General features: G+C 45.5%; 1 protein-coding gene across 1 annotated transcript; it reads right to left on the bottom strand.

Moving 5' to 3' along the window:
• Positions 1-10,666: 10,666 nt before the first annotated feature.
• On the bottom strand, positions 10,667-15,498 carry tmem71 (transmembrane protein 71). The gene is made up of 9 exons (XM_030775975.1): positions 15,452-15,498; positions 15,296-15,344; positions 14,652-14,861; positions 13,856-14,046; positions 13,575-13,757; positions 11,250-11,319; positions 11,066-11,124; positions 10,865-10,914; positions 10,667-10,756 (listed from the first exon to the last, which is right to left on the bottom strand). The coding sequence occupies exons 1-9, from the start codon at positions 15,480-15,482 to the stop codon at positions 10,733-10,735; spliced, it is 867 nt and encodes a 288-aa protein (XP_030631835.1). The 5' UTR covers positions 15,483-15,498; the 3' UTR covers positions 10,667-10,732.
• Between the last annotated feature and the right edge of the window lie 255 nt (positions 15,499-15,753).

Here is a 15,753-nt window from a genome sequence, read left to right as displayed (position 1 = left end):
ATTACTGGCTATGGTCACCAGTGACTGCAGTGGCCTTACTGGCTATGGTCACCAGTGACTGCAGTGGCATTACTGTCTACGGTCACCAGTGACTGCAGTGGCATTACTGGCTATGGTCACCAGTGACTGCAGTGGCATTACTGGCTATGGTCACCAGGGACTGCAGTGGCATTACTGGCTACGGTCACCAGGGACTGCAGTGGCATTACTGGCTACGGTCACCAGGGACTGCAGTGGCATTACTGTCTACGGTCACCAGGGACTGCAGTGACATTACTGTCTACGGTCACCAGGGACTGCAGTGACATTACTGGCTATGGTCACCAGGGACTGCAGTGGCATTACTGGCTATGGTCACCAGTGACTGCAGTGGCATTACTGGCTATGGTCACCAGGGACTGCAGTGGCATTACTGGCTATGGTCACCAGGGACTGCAGTGGCATTACTGGCTATGGTCACCAGGGACTGCAGTGGCATTACTGGCTACGGTCACCAGTGACTAGAGTGCGTGGCCCCATCTGATGTGCTGTTGACTAGTTCTCAGTGCAGTAGTCCATTCAGACGCAGAGGACTCACTGAATACGCTGACAGTGTGGTCCAATTCGAAAGACCTGGTGGTTACGGAGGCTTGAAGATAGTTCATCTGCCGTGAAGCGCATGGAAACGCCCCCTACTGGTCGAATCATTGTTAAACATTAGTTCTCAGTACGGCAGCATGGGCTACGTCACTGGATGATGAAGCAAAATGGATTAGAGCATTTCCCAGGCATTTTTATAGTAATTAGAAAATAACGAGTGGCATTATTTTATTGCTCAGATAGTTATAGCTTTTCAAACGACACAACTACATATGACTTTAAAATAACGACATTGATGGAACGCGAAATTATTGAACGCGAAATATATTGTATATTTCTTTTTTCCCCAGCTGCATGACTTGACTGAAATTGTCCTTTGCAGTTTCTCCTAACGGACGCTACAATTTTATCATTAATATATATTTTTAAATTTCATAGTTGGTGTCACGTGTGCTGTTTGGCGATTCAGCAGGTTGAAATGGGTATTACATTTAGGAGAATGTAGAGAAAGGCCTTAAAATGGGCGGCGCCAGGGAGGGGCTTGGGGGCGATGTTGCCACCCTTAGGGTAGCCATAGCACCCCGCTAGCACCCCCAAGAAAGTTCTGTGGTTTATTTAGAATTTTTATGTTTAATGTGTGAATGCGATAATTTGAAAAATAAATAAATAAATACATTAATAAAAGAAACCGATTATTTTTAGACTAAGAAACATAAAGCCAACACAGGTGATGTGATTCAGCCAATGGGCGCAGCACACATTGAACTTTTGACCTCACTTTTAAGTTCCGTTAGCCAGAGCGCTTTTTTTTTTGTAACTTAGCATTATTGAAGCATTAGCGATATCATGATGGATCTTTTTTTTTTTACTTCATAAACGTCTACGTGTGGAGACTGAGTCAAAAGGAAACAAGACTTACTGTGAACCTGTTAGGCCTGCAGGTGGCCAGTTGTAAGTGCATGTTTTTTGCGCTGCTGCCTCATGTGAATTTAATGCATTTGGCGGTTGAGGCACACATTCTGACTCCTTATAGTTGTCTCTGTGCGATGCTCATTCATACAACATTAGGTCTGTGGAACTTTGACTCATTAGCCGATGTGTTGGTAACTGGCAGCATGAGTTGGTGATCTCAGAACCTGAGGCGGCTTGTGTGCCAGAGGTGTGTCAGAGGTGTGTTTACATAGGCTGGCATGTGGACCTTATAACTTCTGTATCTCATGAGCTGAATATCTAGCCTTGTGTTTAAGACAGAATGGCATTGTAACCGTCGCGGAGCGGGTACTGCGTAGACTATGTGCGCGCGTGTGCACGTGTGTCGGGCATGTTGCAGTAGAAATGAAACGGTGGCGAGCGACACATTAATGGGAAATCCTAACTTTAAGAGCCGCCTCGCTGAAAAGTCAAGTAACCACACGGCAACAGAAAATCTCCGGCGCCGCCCCTGTTTAAAATGGGCCACTATACGTTTTTTTAAACTGTTAAAAAATGTAGGCTATAAAATGTACAACTATAAAGTTTTGGACTATGTTGTTACATGTGTTTGGCTGCAGTAATCTTGGATGTCCGTGCTGGTGGGAAAAGTAGCCTACTCTTTACAAGCTCGTGTGTGCCCCGACCGCACATAAAAATGAACGAATCATTGAGACAAACATACATTTCATTAAACTGAACAAAAACGTATCGAATCATTAAAAAGAATTGTTCTGCACAGCACCAACAAGTTCATGTGGTGCACGCAGTTGTCACGAGACAAAGGTTAAGTCGGTCCCTGCACCCTGCTAACGAAGGACGAAACTGCAGCATAAAACCGGTACACACAACTTGTCGTACAACGTCAAATGGTGTAGATTTGCGACACTGACAAGTCTTCGCGTTGATTACTGGATTGGTTAGGATTACAAACACAGTGCGGGTTATAAAAGAGGGACTAGCTCTCTCATCTGTTTCCCTTTGAGCGCAACAGCGCTGAGATACGGGGTAGGATTACGGACAGACAAAGCTCAGTAATACATCAAACTTTGTCGGAACATTGTGTTAGAAGCTATGAATGTCTTGTGATTCGTGAATTATGTCATAAGGAATGAGTAGTCTATAGGGTCTATAATGCTGTCCGGTGAATGTTCGATGGGCATCATTCATTCATTTTTTTAGTTGTGGGGCTGTACTGGTTATACGCGTGTGGCAGTTGAGTGCGCAAATGCAGAACAGACTAAATATTGCACAGGTTTTAGAGTTTTTCCACATATAAATGAACTGTAACGTTTATGAACCAGCGTCCGTCAATTTAAACGTCATTGCATTGTCCATCACTGCGCACCACCTAATTTACCTCTTTATTGAGAAACCGTTTGCTACGGTGCGTGAGTGAGAGAGATTTATATGCATAATGCGAAGTTGGTATATTATTTAAATTACTCTTATCAACCGTTTTACGATTACAGATTCCCTCTTAAATGTTGAAGTTTCTAAAGAGTAAAGGTGAATTAAAGATATTTTTTATACAAAGACACCCCACCAGGGGGCGGTAACGCCGTACCATAAAATACACCACACACACATAACAGCGTGAGAGTACATAGCATCTCCACTTCGTCACTTCTGGCGCACGCTCTGGGGAGAGACCGTTCGGTTGCACACAGCGCGCGAGAGACTCCTGAAACTGATCCCTAACGGCCTTGACAAAGCCTGACCAAAAACGTCATCTGACAAAAACACAAAGGACAACAACCGGTACCATATTCATACAGACATCACACATTGATTTATCCTCATATCTGCACATGAATGTACACTTTCAAACCAAAGATTAACCCAAGTTTAAACACACTCATACCATCACACTCTAACACACCCTCACGCGCTTCACCACTGAATCTCACTGAGACAATACTCGATTTTAATCAAAGAGACTTTTCTGTTCCAGAAGTTGTTTTAAGGTTTGCTTAAAGTTTGTTTGAATGAACACAGTGTTTCAAAGTGTTTCAGTCCTTTGACACATAAAAAGCTAAAGAACCAATAGTGAAACAAGTAGAAAGGAAAGAGAGTTTTCAGTACTGGATTTAGTTGAATCAGTTGTAGTCTTTTCAGTGGTATGAGAATGGGCAGTTACAGATACAGTCACTCCTGTTTTTAAAATGTAGATTTGAATTTTGTTCTTATGAATAGCCATCATGTAAGAAAAAACAGACATTAACAGCCAGTAAGAATCTGCTAAGATGGGCTTTATGTCTTTGACAAATACTGCATTGGAGGGAAGTGAAGAGATTTTACCAAGAGACTGTTTGATTTATGGTCAGTGAACAGAACAAGACCATGAAAATCAGTTCAGGTCCCATCACATTGACACAAACAGAAGTAACTGCACTTTCCTCTCAGACTAATGTAAACCTTACACCCTACTGTGTGTCTCCAGTGTGCACCCATGAAAACTTCACAGGTTCCCACTAAATGACCTTTTCATTAACCTAACGTTCTGTGTGTCTACAATTTACAATTTACAATTTAGCATTTAGCAGACGCTTTTAGCCAAAGCGACTTACAGTCAGTGCATCAGTCAGATTCCTAATACCTCATAAGCATACATCGCTAAAAAGACTAGGCGTCGATTTACTCCTTCGTATTGCGCCTGGAATTCTTATACAAACATAGATACAAGACAAGGTTTTTTTTTTTTTTTTAGGAAGGGGAGGGGGTTAGGCTTAGGGGGAAAGGTGGGTTCTGAAGAGGTGGGTTTTCAGTCTCTTGCGGAAGATGGTAAGAGATTCCGCAGTCCTAACTGTAGGAGGGAGGTCGTTCCACCACCCCGGGGCAATGGCAGAGAAGAGGCGTGGTCGGGAGGAGCGGCTGCCGGGTTCCCGAAGTGAGGGGACCGTCAGCTGACCAGAGGTCGTAGAGCGGAGGGTTCTAGTAGTGGTATACGGAGTTATTAGGGACTGAAGGTATGATGGGGCGGAGCCTCTTGTTGCCTGGTAGGCCAGTACCAGTGTCTTGAATTGGATGCGGGCAGCTACCGGAAGCCAGTGGAGCGCAGTAAGGAGTGGAGTGACATGAGAGTGCTTAGGGAGGTTGAAGACGAAGCGTGCAGCAGCATTCTGCACGAGCTGGAGTGGCCTGATGGCGCAGGTCGGCAAGCCAGCCAGTAGGACGTTGCAGTAGTCCAGGCGGGAGATGACAAGCGCTTGGACCAGGAGCTGGGTCACCTGTAGTGTGAGGAATGGGCGGATTCTCCTGATGTTGTATAGGGAGAATCTGCAGGATCGAGTGATTGCCGCGATGTGACCGGAGTAGGTTAGCTGGTTGTCCAGGGTTACGCCAAGGTTTTTGGCTGCTGTGGTGGGGAGCACCACAGATCCCTCGAGGGTGATTGCACTGTCGATCGTTGGAGAGTTCTTTGCAGGAAAGAACAGAAGCTCAGTTTTCTCCAGGTTCAGTTTGAGGTGCTTAGCAGACATCCAGGAGGCAATGTCAGCTAAGCAGGCTGTGATGCGAGGCTGAACCTAAGAGTCAGAGGGGGGGAAGGAGAAGAACAGTTGTGTATCATCAGCGTAGCAGTGGTAAGAGAGACCATGGGCAGAGATAACTTGACCGAGGGATCTGGTGTAGAGAGAGAAGAGGAGTGGACCAAGTACCGAACCTTGCGGGACCCCCGTGTGGAAAGGGCGGGGGGAGGAGACCGATTCCCACCAAGAGACCTGGTAGGAACGGTCGGACAGATAAGACTTGAACCATGTGAGTGCAGAACCCGCGATGCCCAGCCCAGCAAGGGATGAGAGGAGTATCTGATGGTTGACCATGTCAAATGCTGCGGAGAGGTCTAGGAGTATGAGGACAGAGCTGAGAGACTTTGCTCTGGCCAAGTGGAGCTCCTCCGAGACAGCAAGGAGGGCCGTCTCGGTGGAGTGGCCGGCTTTGAATCCAGATTGATTCTGATCCATGAGATTGTTCTGGAGAAGATATGGAGAGAGTTGGTTATATACTGCACGTTCCAGGGTTTTGGAGAGAAACGGTAGGAGAGAGACTGGACGGTAGCTACTGATATCAGCAGGGTCTAGAGTGGGCTTCTTAAGCAGTGGCTTGACCCGTGCCCTCTTCAGAGCAGAAGGAACTGTGCCGGTAGACAGAGAGCTGTTGATCAAGGACGAGATGAAGGGCAGAATGTCATCTGAGATGGCCTGAAAGAGAGGGGAGGGGATGGGGTCTAAAGGACAGGTAGTAGGACGATGGGATTTGATAAGTAGGAGAGCTTCAGAGTCAGATAGAGGGGAGAAGGAGGAAAAGAGAGTGGGGGAGGCGGAGGGTGCAGGATGCGGGGTGGGCGGGGATGGGGGAAAAAGAGTTGCAGATGTCTTTAATCTTCTTCTCGAAGAAGGAGACAAAGTCATCTGCAGATAGGGATGAGGGAGGAGGAGGAGAGGAGGGAGGAGAAGGTGGAGAAGAGTTTGCGGGTGTTGGAAGAGGCGGTGTTGATCCTGGAGTGGAAGAAGGCAGATTTAGCAGAGGACAGGGTAGAGGAGAAAGAAGAAAGAAGAGAGTGGTAGTAGGATAGGTCGTCGAGTGATCTTGATTTCTGCCATCTCCGTTCTGCCGCGCGAAGTTTGGCTCTGTCAGTGCGAATGCTATCAGTCAGCCAGAGACTGGGAGCAGAGAGGCGAGCCGGCTTGGTGACGAGGGGGCAAAGGGTGTCCAGGGAGGAGGCCAGTGCGGAGAGGACTGTAGAGGATTTCTCCTCCACGGGAAGAAGAGAGAAGGCTTCCACAGATGGGAGAGAGGAGCAGACCATAGAAGAGAAGGCACCAGAGGAGAGGGTGCGAAGGTTGCGCCTAGCTGAGACTGGCAGTGTGGGAGCAGAGGATTTCAGGGAGGGTGAGATTGAGAGAGAGAAAGACATGAAGAAGTGATCTGAGGCGTGAAGCGGTGTGACGGTGAGATCAGGAACTTGGCAGCCCTTGTGAAGACAAGGTCCAGTTGATTGCCACCCTTGTGTGTTGCAGGGGACTCCGTTAGGGTGAAGTCAAAGGACTGAAGGAGGGAGAGAAGGCCATCAGACTTAGAAGAGTTCAGCGGAATGTTTAAGTCTCCAAGCAGTAGGATGGGGGTGCCGTCCTCAGGGAAGGAGCTGAGGAGGGTATCCAATTCGTCCAGGAATGCCTGCAGAGGACCTGGAGGGCGGTAGAGAACAGTCATTTGTAGTTTATAAGGGGAAGACACAGAAACCGCATGAAATTCAAAGGATGAGGGAGAAATGGAAGGGAGAGATGTTACTCGGAAGCTCCACGGGGGAGAGATCAGGAAGCCAGTTTCCCCGCCCCTCCCCGAGGATCTGGGGGTGTGGGAGAAGGAAAAAGCAGTGGAGAGAGCAGCGGGAGTGGCTGTGTTCTCCGGCATGATCCATGTCTCGGTGAGGGCCAGAAAGTGCAGGGACAGCATTGAGGCTTGGGCAGAGATGAAGTCAGCCTTCTGTACCGCCGACTGGCAGTTCCATAGGCCACCTGAAATGGCAACAGTCGTATCAGCAGAGCACGGCGGGTGGATGAGGTTAGCCAGGTTGCGTCCGCGAGGATGTACCGGCCGCCACCTGCAGAGAGTACGAGAGGAAACTCGAACAGGAATAGGGAGATGACACATGATTAGTGTGAGAGAGCAGAAGGGGGACAAAGGTATTTAGGGTGGTGGGTAGAAGCACAATTATACAGATAAGCAAGTGGGAATTAAATCACTGAGGGTCTGGTAGACAGGCAGCAATTGTCTCAGCTTCCTCGTTGTCCTTCCTCGGTGGACTCCCACAGGTAGACTCCCTTGTCTTAGTCCGACGAGACAAGGGAGACGAGACTGTTACAGCTGCCACTACAGCTGCCGCTTGGCGGAAGCACTATTACTAAAGGGTCTCGTGACTACAGTGTTCGCGGCTTAAGGGCTGACTACAGCCCCGCCCCCTCAGAACAACGCGTAAATTGGCTGTGGCCGAGAGTACCAAACAAATGCAAATCAGCAACTCAACAGCTGACCGACAGAAATTCAAAACAAACTCCCTAGTGAAATAAGCTAGCGCACACAGTTCTAACTGACAGAGAACCTAAGGTAAAGCGAACCCTGAAAGAATCTAGCACGAAGTGACGAAGTAAGTTATACAGTGGAACGACAACAGAGTACACAGAGCAAACAGAAATCGCGGCTACTAAGGCAAATAACACGCAACAGAGACGAGAGAAACCAGAAATCGCGGCTACTGAAGCAAATAAAGCAAAGTCTTACTAGGATCCTGCTCTGAAGGAGAAGCAATCTGGCTGAAAAACGATGCACACTGTCTATGTGTGTGTCCTGAGGTTTTTTCATAAAGTGTACTTCCATATTAGATTCTTGACAATGAGATGTTATGTTTAGAAATGACGAGGTAAAACATGGGATTATAATGTATAAAACTGATTTATTGATAGATATATGTCACATACACAGTAATTCAAGATTTCTTGATATGTAAACTGAAAAAGTTTATTCAAAAATACACTGCAAAACTTTGAACCTTAAAAACAAGGCTTTGCATGTTTATGGTCAATGTCTAGGGCTCTAGATACAAGAAATCTAGATTTAACTTTGAACCTTAAAAACAAGGCTTTGCATGTTTAAGGTTAATGTCGATGCCTCTAGATACAGGAAATCTAGATTTAAGGATCAAGTCAGTGCCAATTGTTCTATATAAAACACATGTCCCTTACTTTTAATATAAAGCATTTAAGATTGAAGTTTACAGCGTATATCAGTACAATAGTACATAATTACAGATACAATATAAAGTCAGTTCCAAATTTTCACTGTGACCAGAAAAATAATTCTTACATTCTCACCTCATTATGACAGTACAGTTACACTGTATCAAATGTCAATACAGTTACACTGTATCAAATGTCAATACAGTTACACTGTTTCATATGTCAATACAGTTACACTGTATCAAATGTCAATACAGTTACACTGTTTCATATGTCTTCACCAAGACACGGTCATTCACTCATTTCTCTAAATCATTTTAATAATGGATTAGAGAGGATGATTATGTAATTACTTCCTTCGACTCGTGAAAAGTGGAACTTCTGATTGCTACAGTGTCTTCTCAGAGACAAACGTGCAAAACACAAACTATCAGACACAGAAAACACACAAATTTTGCTAGAAAGACATTTCTACTCAAACATGGGGCCAGAATCACAACCGGTCTTAAGCAAAACAAAACAAAAGTAACACTGTCCACTTTCTAATCACTTTGGTTAAACCCAATCATTATTTGGTTTAATTATTTGGTTTTGCATTGATTTTACACTCAGAACCTCGTGGTAAGTCTGACCCCATGACGTGTGCTGGTTCACTGGTGAGTAACTTGAAGCTCCTGTCTGAAGCTCAACAGGGAGTGACGTTTCGTCGTCAAGTCTGTCTGTTACAGTTTTACTGATGGGCTCCACTGTTTAAACTGTTCTCCAAAGAACCACATACAGTAAAACATCAAAACTCCCTTATCACAAAGAACACTCATTTATGTAACACCCACTTTAACAAGTTTACACCACATGAACAAACACAGTTTGCATAAACCAACCCCTCCCCCTTTAAAATGCTATCTTAATGCAGTTACTCTTAGTCATTCATTTTCCTGTCCTACACAATAACAGCAGTAACATGACAAAGTATAACCATCTCATCCTGGCCTTTGTTTGAGACTCAAACATGTTTAGTGAAAAAATATGGTTTTGTTTTGTGTGCGTTAAACTCCAGCTTTCATACACATGTATTTATTCATGAGGATTCTTATAAAACACTTTGATCTACCCGTGCCTTCCTCTCCATCTCTGAAAATATGGAACCGCAGGTTAAAAAGTGGGAATTGCACCTGTGAGCTGACACCTTGGACCTATTGTCTGTATCGCAGCATCTATGAGAGATTTCCTCAAAGGCAATCAAAGTTTTGTCTTAAAGATGCTGAATAATGGATGTGTGTGTGGGAGCTGCATTTCACCACTGTTCTCCAAATGCTTCTAGTGGGAAATTCTGCACTGAAACTCGACTCTCTGTCCTCTGACATAGTGTCAGAACACACGTGAGACTGAAGCGTTGTGTGCCCTGGGTGCGGTCATGACTAACGCTGCCTTTTCAGGGCCTGTGTCACCACGGTGTCAGACCTGTTTCTGTGGCAGATTTACCTCAGTCTGGATCTGAACCGTGAACGCTGGAGTTGGAAGTCTGGATCTGAACCGTGAACGCTAGGTGTTGGAAGTCCTGTGCCCTGTGAGCTGAAGTGTGAAAGGCCATAATGTGTTCTTAGGGAGGTTCACCTGTGGAACTGCCTCTGATTGGCTCATCTGTGCTACAGGTTTAAGACCTCCCTAATCAACAGGAAAATCAACTTGCATTTCCAATTCTGCAGACACTACAGCACTGTGAATGTCAACTAATGTAGCACTGTACTCCCAGCGGGCCCATCACCAAACAAACTGCGTATACATGTAAGAGTGTGTGTGTGTGTGTGTGTGCGCGCCTGTACCTGTGTTTTGCCACACTAACTCTCCTGCAGTTTTTTCTGAGGAAGGCACTTAAACTACACTGAGCATTCCTATATGAAAATTGGCACTTATTTGATCAACAAGGAACATTAGCACAACCTCACAGAGCATTTCAACAACCCAGGAAAAATATATGTGCAATCAGTGTACTACTTGGTTCTGGACTGTATCTCTCTCTGAGAGAGAGACAGAGAGAGAAAGGCAGACAGAGAGACCATATGAGTCTCTCCAGCTCAGGAGGTTGCGAACTGTCTCTCCAGACTTTACAGAGAGACAGTGTCATGTTGGAACACCCAAACAGCCAGTGATGATCTATGTACAGTCCTAATTCTGCTCTACATTACTCTGTGTCTTATAACATGCAGGTTATACTCTCACATATATTTAGATCATTAATGCAGTGGCTAAGAGTTTAGAAAACGGGAAATGGATAGAGCCATCTGAATTTTCAGTCTGGTTTTCAGGCTACAATTCTTGGATGAACTGTTCACATAGTACACACACACACACACACACACACACACACAGCCTCTGTGACTCTCTCACACACACACACACACACACTCAGATCCTGGCGGGTGATGACCTCATTACACTTGTGCTCTCTATTCGTTCCTGGAGGTGATATCCTGAGAGAGAGAGAGAGAGAGACAGTAAGAGACTGTGTGTGTGTGTGTGTGTGTGTGCGTGCAAAAGAGAACCTGAGTCTTGAAGTGAAGGTTGCCAGGGTAACTCACCTCAGTTTTGGCTTTGCTCCACCTCACTGTCGTACCTGCCTTAGTCGCACCTGACAGAGAACGAGATCAGTATGAAACACAGAACGGTCACGAACTTCGCCAGACACGCACACACACACACACACACACACACACACACACACACACTGAGAGCCATCCGTATTTACTATGGTGAAGACTGTCCAAACTGTGGGAACTCACGTAATGATGACACAACAAAAACAAGGGCCATTGCCATGGCAACCCCTCCCATCAGCCACCTGTGGAGGAAATATGACATCATCAGCGTGCGTCGAGGTGAGGCATGAGAAATGGCTTATTCCTGTTGTGTGACTGACCTCCTCTTTCATCTGAACTCATCTGTATGTGTGTGTGTGTATTTTACCTGGAGAAAATGGCAGTGCACAGACACAGAGTGAGGATGAAGAGGAGGAAGGCTTTCACCAGCACTCCGTCTGAAAGACAATCAGCAACAAACACTCAACCCTGGGTTCACTGGTGTGTCACTGGGTTCACTGGTGTGTCACACAGACATGCATCGATATTAAACTGTCCTTTATGCTTACATGGTGTTAATGCTTATCTGGTGCTGATGCTTGTTTGGTGTTGATGCTTGTTTGGTGTTGATGCTTGTTTGGTGTTGATGCTTATCTGGGGTTAATGCTTGTCTGGTGTTAATGCTTGTTTGGTGTTAATGCTTGTTTGGTGTTGATGCTTATCTGGTGTTGATGCTTGTTTGGTGTTGATGCTTGTTTAGTGTTAATCCTTGTTTGGTGTTAATGCTTGTTTGGTGTTGATGCTTGTTTGGTGTTGATGCTTGTCTGGTGTTGATGCTTATCAGGTGTTGATGCTTGTTTGGTGTTGATGCGTGTTTGGTGTTAATGCTTGTTTGGTGTTGATGCTTGTCTGGTGTTAATGCTTGTTTGGTGTTAATGCTTGTTTGGTGTTGATGCGTGTTTGGTGTTAATGCTTGTTTGGTGTTGATGCTTATCTGGGGTTAATGCTTGTTTGGTGTTGATGCTTGTTTAGTGTTGATGCTTGTTTGGTGTTGATGCTTGTCTGGTGTTAATGCTTGTTTGGTGTTAATGCTTGTTTGGTGTTGATGCTTGTCTGGTGTTAATGCTTGTTTGGTGTTGATGCTTGTTTGGTGTTGATGCTTATCTGGTGTTGATGCGTGTTTGGTGTTGATGCGTGTTTGGTGTTAATGCTTGTTTGGTGTTGATGCTTGTCTGGTGTTAATGCTTGTTTGGTGTTAATGCTTGTTTGGTGTTGATGCTTGTCTGGTGTTAATGCTTGTTTGGTGTTAATGCTTGTTTGGTGTTGATGCTTGTTTGGTGTTGATGCTTGTCTGGTGTTGATGCTTATCAGGTGTTGATGCTTGTTTGGTGTTGATGCTTGTCTGGTGTTAATGCTTGTTTGGTGTTGATGCTTATCTGGTGTTAATGCTTGTTTGGTGTTAATGCTTGTTTGGTGTTGATGCTTATCTGGTGTTAATGCTTGTTTGGTGTTGATGCTTGTTTGGTGTTGATGCTTGTCTGGTGTTGATGCTTGTCTGGTGTTGATGCTTGTCTGGTGTTAATGCTAAGAGTAGTCTCCATGATCTTCTCCTCTCGAGCATCAGCACACACTCCCTCACTGGAGCCTCTCAGAAATTCTCTCACCAAAAATAAATCTGCCCACGCTGGCAATGCTGCACGCATGAGAGATACTGGGATACTGATACTGGGATACTGAGAGATACCTGGACACTGATACTGGGATACTGATACTGGGATACTGGGATACTGGGACACTGATACTGGGACACTGAGAGATATTGGGATACTGAGAGATACTGGGACACTGATACTGGGATACTGAGAGATACTTGGACACTGATACTGAGACACTGGGATACTGAGAGATACTGGGACACTGATACTGGGATACTGAGAGATACTGGGACACTGATACTGGGACACTGACTCACAGACTCAGAAACTCCTGACTACAGGGACCACGTTTTCTTTGGTACCAAAGCCAGAAAAACACATCAATATAGCAATATATCAATATATTTTCTTTGGTACCAGAACCAGAGAAATATCCAAAATGTCCCTTTACAGGGTCCTCCCAAACACAACACATCACTCTGCCCAGTTCCAGTCTAAACTCCACTCTGCCCAGTTCCAGTCTAAACTCCACTCTGCCCAGTTCCAGTCTAATCTCCACTCTGCCCAGTTCCAGTCTAAACTCTACTCTGCCCAGTTCCAGTCTAAACTCTACTCTGCCCAGTTCCAGTACAAACTCCACACTGCCCAGTTCCAGTCTAAACTCCACTCTGCCCAGTTCCAGTCTAAACTCCACTCTGCCCAGTTCCAGTCTAAACTCCACTCTGCCCAGTTCCAGTATAAACTCCTCTCTCATTACCTCCTCATTGACCCTCAGAGCTCTAAATGTTCCATTACTTAGATGGGCTTCTCCTCTCCTCCCCTCTGGCGCTGGACTCCTGATGGCTCCCCAAACCACACCCATTATCACGACAACCAAACCCTGGAGCAATCTACAACACCACCTCTGTCTTCCCACCGCCATCATGAGGACCACACCTCCTCCCCCCTCTACTGCCTCTGCCCCTGGTGTGTGGCACAGACTCTTTCTGTAAAGTGAATGTATTAGTATTATCATTATTATTATTATTATTATTATTACTATCATTATTATTACTGACCTGGGGGTGTGTCTGTGGGTGGGGTGTAGCTGTTGTGGAGACAGATAGAAGGAGGCGGGACATCCAAGAGGCCTCCCAAAGATTGGCTGAACTGCTCGTGGGAGAGACAAGCCTCTGAGTAAGACTCCTCTATTTGAGTCATGGCAGCCATTTTGTCATGTGGAACCTCTCTCTCTGTATAATCTGAAACACACACACACACACACACAGCATTGGCTCTGCAGGGCAAGAATGACTATGAAATCATGTAATACAGCTGGTGGTTGTCAGGCGATACTCACCATAGCTGAAGCTAAAGGTGGCTTCACTCTCAGGCACATGGGTCAGATTCAGCCACGCCGATGTCTCCCTGGAGGGGGCGGAGTCTTGTCTTCCAAAGACACTCCCTTCCAGCCATGACTGACATGATTGGCTGACGTCGCAGAGGAGGCTAGCCAGTGATCTCTTTCCCTTTCGTCTGCGACGAAATATCCTACACTCACACGCAGACACACACATATACATTATATCAAATATCTGAGGCAGGATCACATCATTTGTGTCACATATGAAAGGAAGGATTCATCTATGTTTTTAGGACGTTCGGTGTGGAATACAGTCATGGGAAAAAAACACAGTTAAGTGCAGCATTTCTGTCTCCAGTGTTAAGAACACTAATATTAGCATGTTAGGATTCAGCTTTCACAACCAGTAGGATCATAATAGTTGTGGATACTAAGGAAACAAAAAAAAAAGAACTTTTTCCATTAACACAGCACTCAGCTTAACACTCTTCCAGACACAACTATCTGGTAACACAGAAATGCTAAGAACAGAACATCTGTCTCTCATCAACCAAACAGATTACCTCATACACACACACCCCCAGACGCATGACAGATTACCTCACACACACACACACACACACACACACACACACACCCACAGATGCACGACAGATTACCTCACACACACACACACACACACACACACACACACGCACACACACACACACACGCACACACAGACGCATGACAGGAATTCACTGTCACTCTTGCAACACACTCAGGAATTCACAACACCCCGCTGGCCTCTCACCGGACAATGTTCTCTTTGTAGGAGATGTTTGTCTTGTCAGCCGTGAGCGTGACGTTTCCCTGGTTGTCTGTTGTGATGCTGTCCTCCGTCAGCACATAGTAACCGTTGGCAAGGAGGCGGGGACTGCGCCGGCACACACATACTGAGCCTGTCAGTGGATTGGTCGAACAACACTCGTAGGAGGAGTCAGAGAGGAAGGAAATGTCCAAACTGCAACAAAAAAAATATCATTTAAATTAAACAAATACACACACACACACACACTACTCCGAAAAGGCACTGTTACCACATGCATAAAAATCACACACCTCCGCCACCCCACACACACACACACATACATACATACACAGGTTTGTAGACAAAAAACACATACATACCGAGGTGTATAGACACACACACACACATGCAGGGTAATATAGACACACACATACACATACATGCAGGGGAGTATAGACACACACACACACACACACATACACATACATGCAGGGGAGTATAGACACACACACACACACACGCAGGGGTGTATAGAGACACACACACATGCAGGGGTGTATAGACACACACACACACACATGCAGGGGTGTATAGACACACACACACATGCAGGGGTGTATAGACACACACACAGTGAAACTGTGTACCTGGAGAAGGACTGATCTGGGGACGGGTCTTTACTTTTTATAGGTGAACCTGAAAAAAACAGAACATCCAGTCAGCCCCTAACTCACACCTCACTTTATAGGACTACAGCTTGACTTAAGCAAGGTGTGTGTGTGTGTAAAATGGATTAGCCTTACTGGTGACCGCGCCTCTGAAGAACAGAGCCATGTTTCACACTGCAGCTGCACCTGGGAAAGACAGCACACGCGGAAACACCCCGTCAGCCCTGTTACACAGATTCCCACTCCGGTTCCATAAATGGCCTGTGTGTGTGTTCTATACACACCCTCACCGTCACACTTTAAAACATGTTTTAGAGCAGTACTGTAGCTTCTTACAGAAAACAGTATTCAGCTTTAAGAAATGATCGTTTTCTATAGAGATTTAATTTTCTAAAGATGTCTCTGAGTTTACCCATCAATAGCAGAAAATTACTAAA

This window comes from Chanos chanos, chromosome 5, assembly GCF_902362185.1.
Source record: "Chanos chanos chromosome 5, fChaCha1.1, whole genome shotgun sequence".
NCBI classification, from domain to species: Eukaryota; Metazoa; Chordata; class Actinopteri; order Gonorynchiformes; family Chanidae; genus Chanos; species Chanos chanos.
The sequence above is the reverse complement of the archived record's forward strand: the minus strand, read 5'-3'. Positions and strand labels throughout refer to the sequence as shown.

Bases quoted from the DNA above. Each gene is read 5' to 3' on its own strand.
- tmem71 (XM_030775975.1), bottom strand. From the start codon at position 15,482: ATGGCTCTGTTCTTCAGAGGCGCGGTCACCA. The intron at 14,862-15,295 runs GTACACAGTTTC...TTTTTGTTGCAG, and splicing joins CCAGATCAGTCCTTCTCCAG to TTTGGACATTTCCTTCCTCT. The intron at 14,047-14,651 runs GTGAGAGGCCAG...GTGTGAGTGTAG, and splicing joins TACAAAGAGAACATTGTCCG to GATATTTCGTCGCAGACGAA.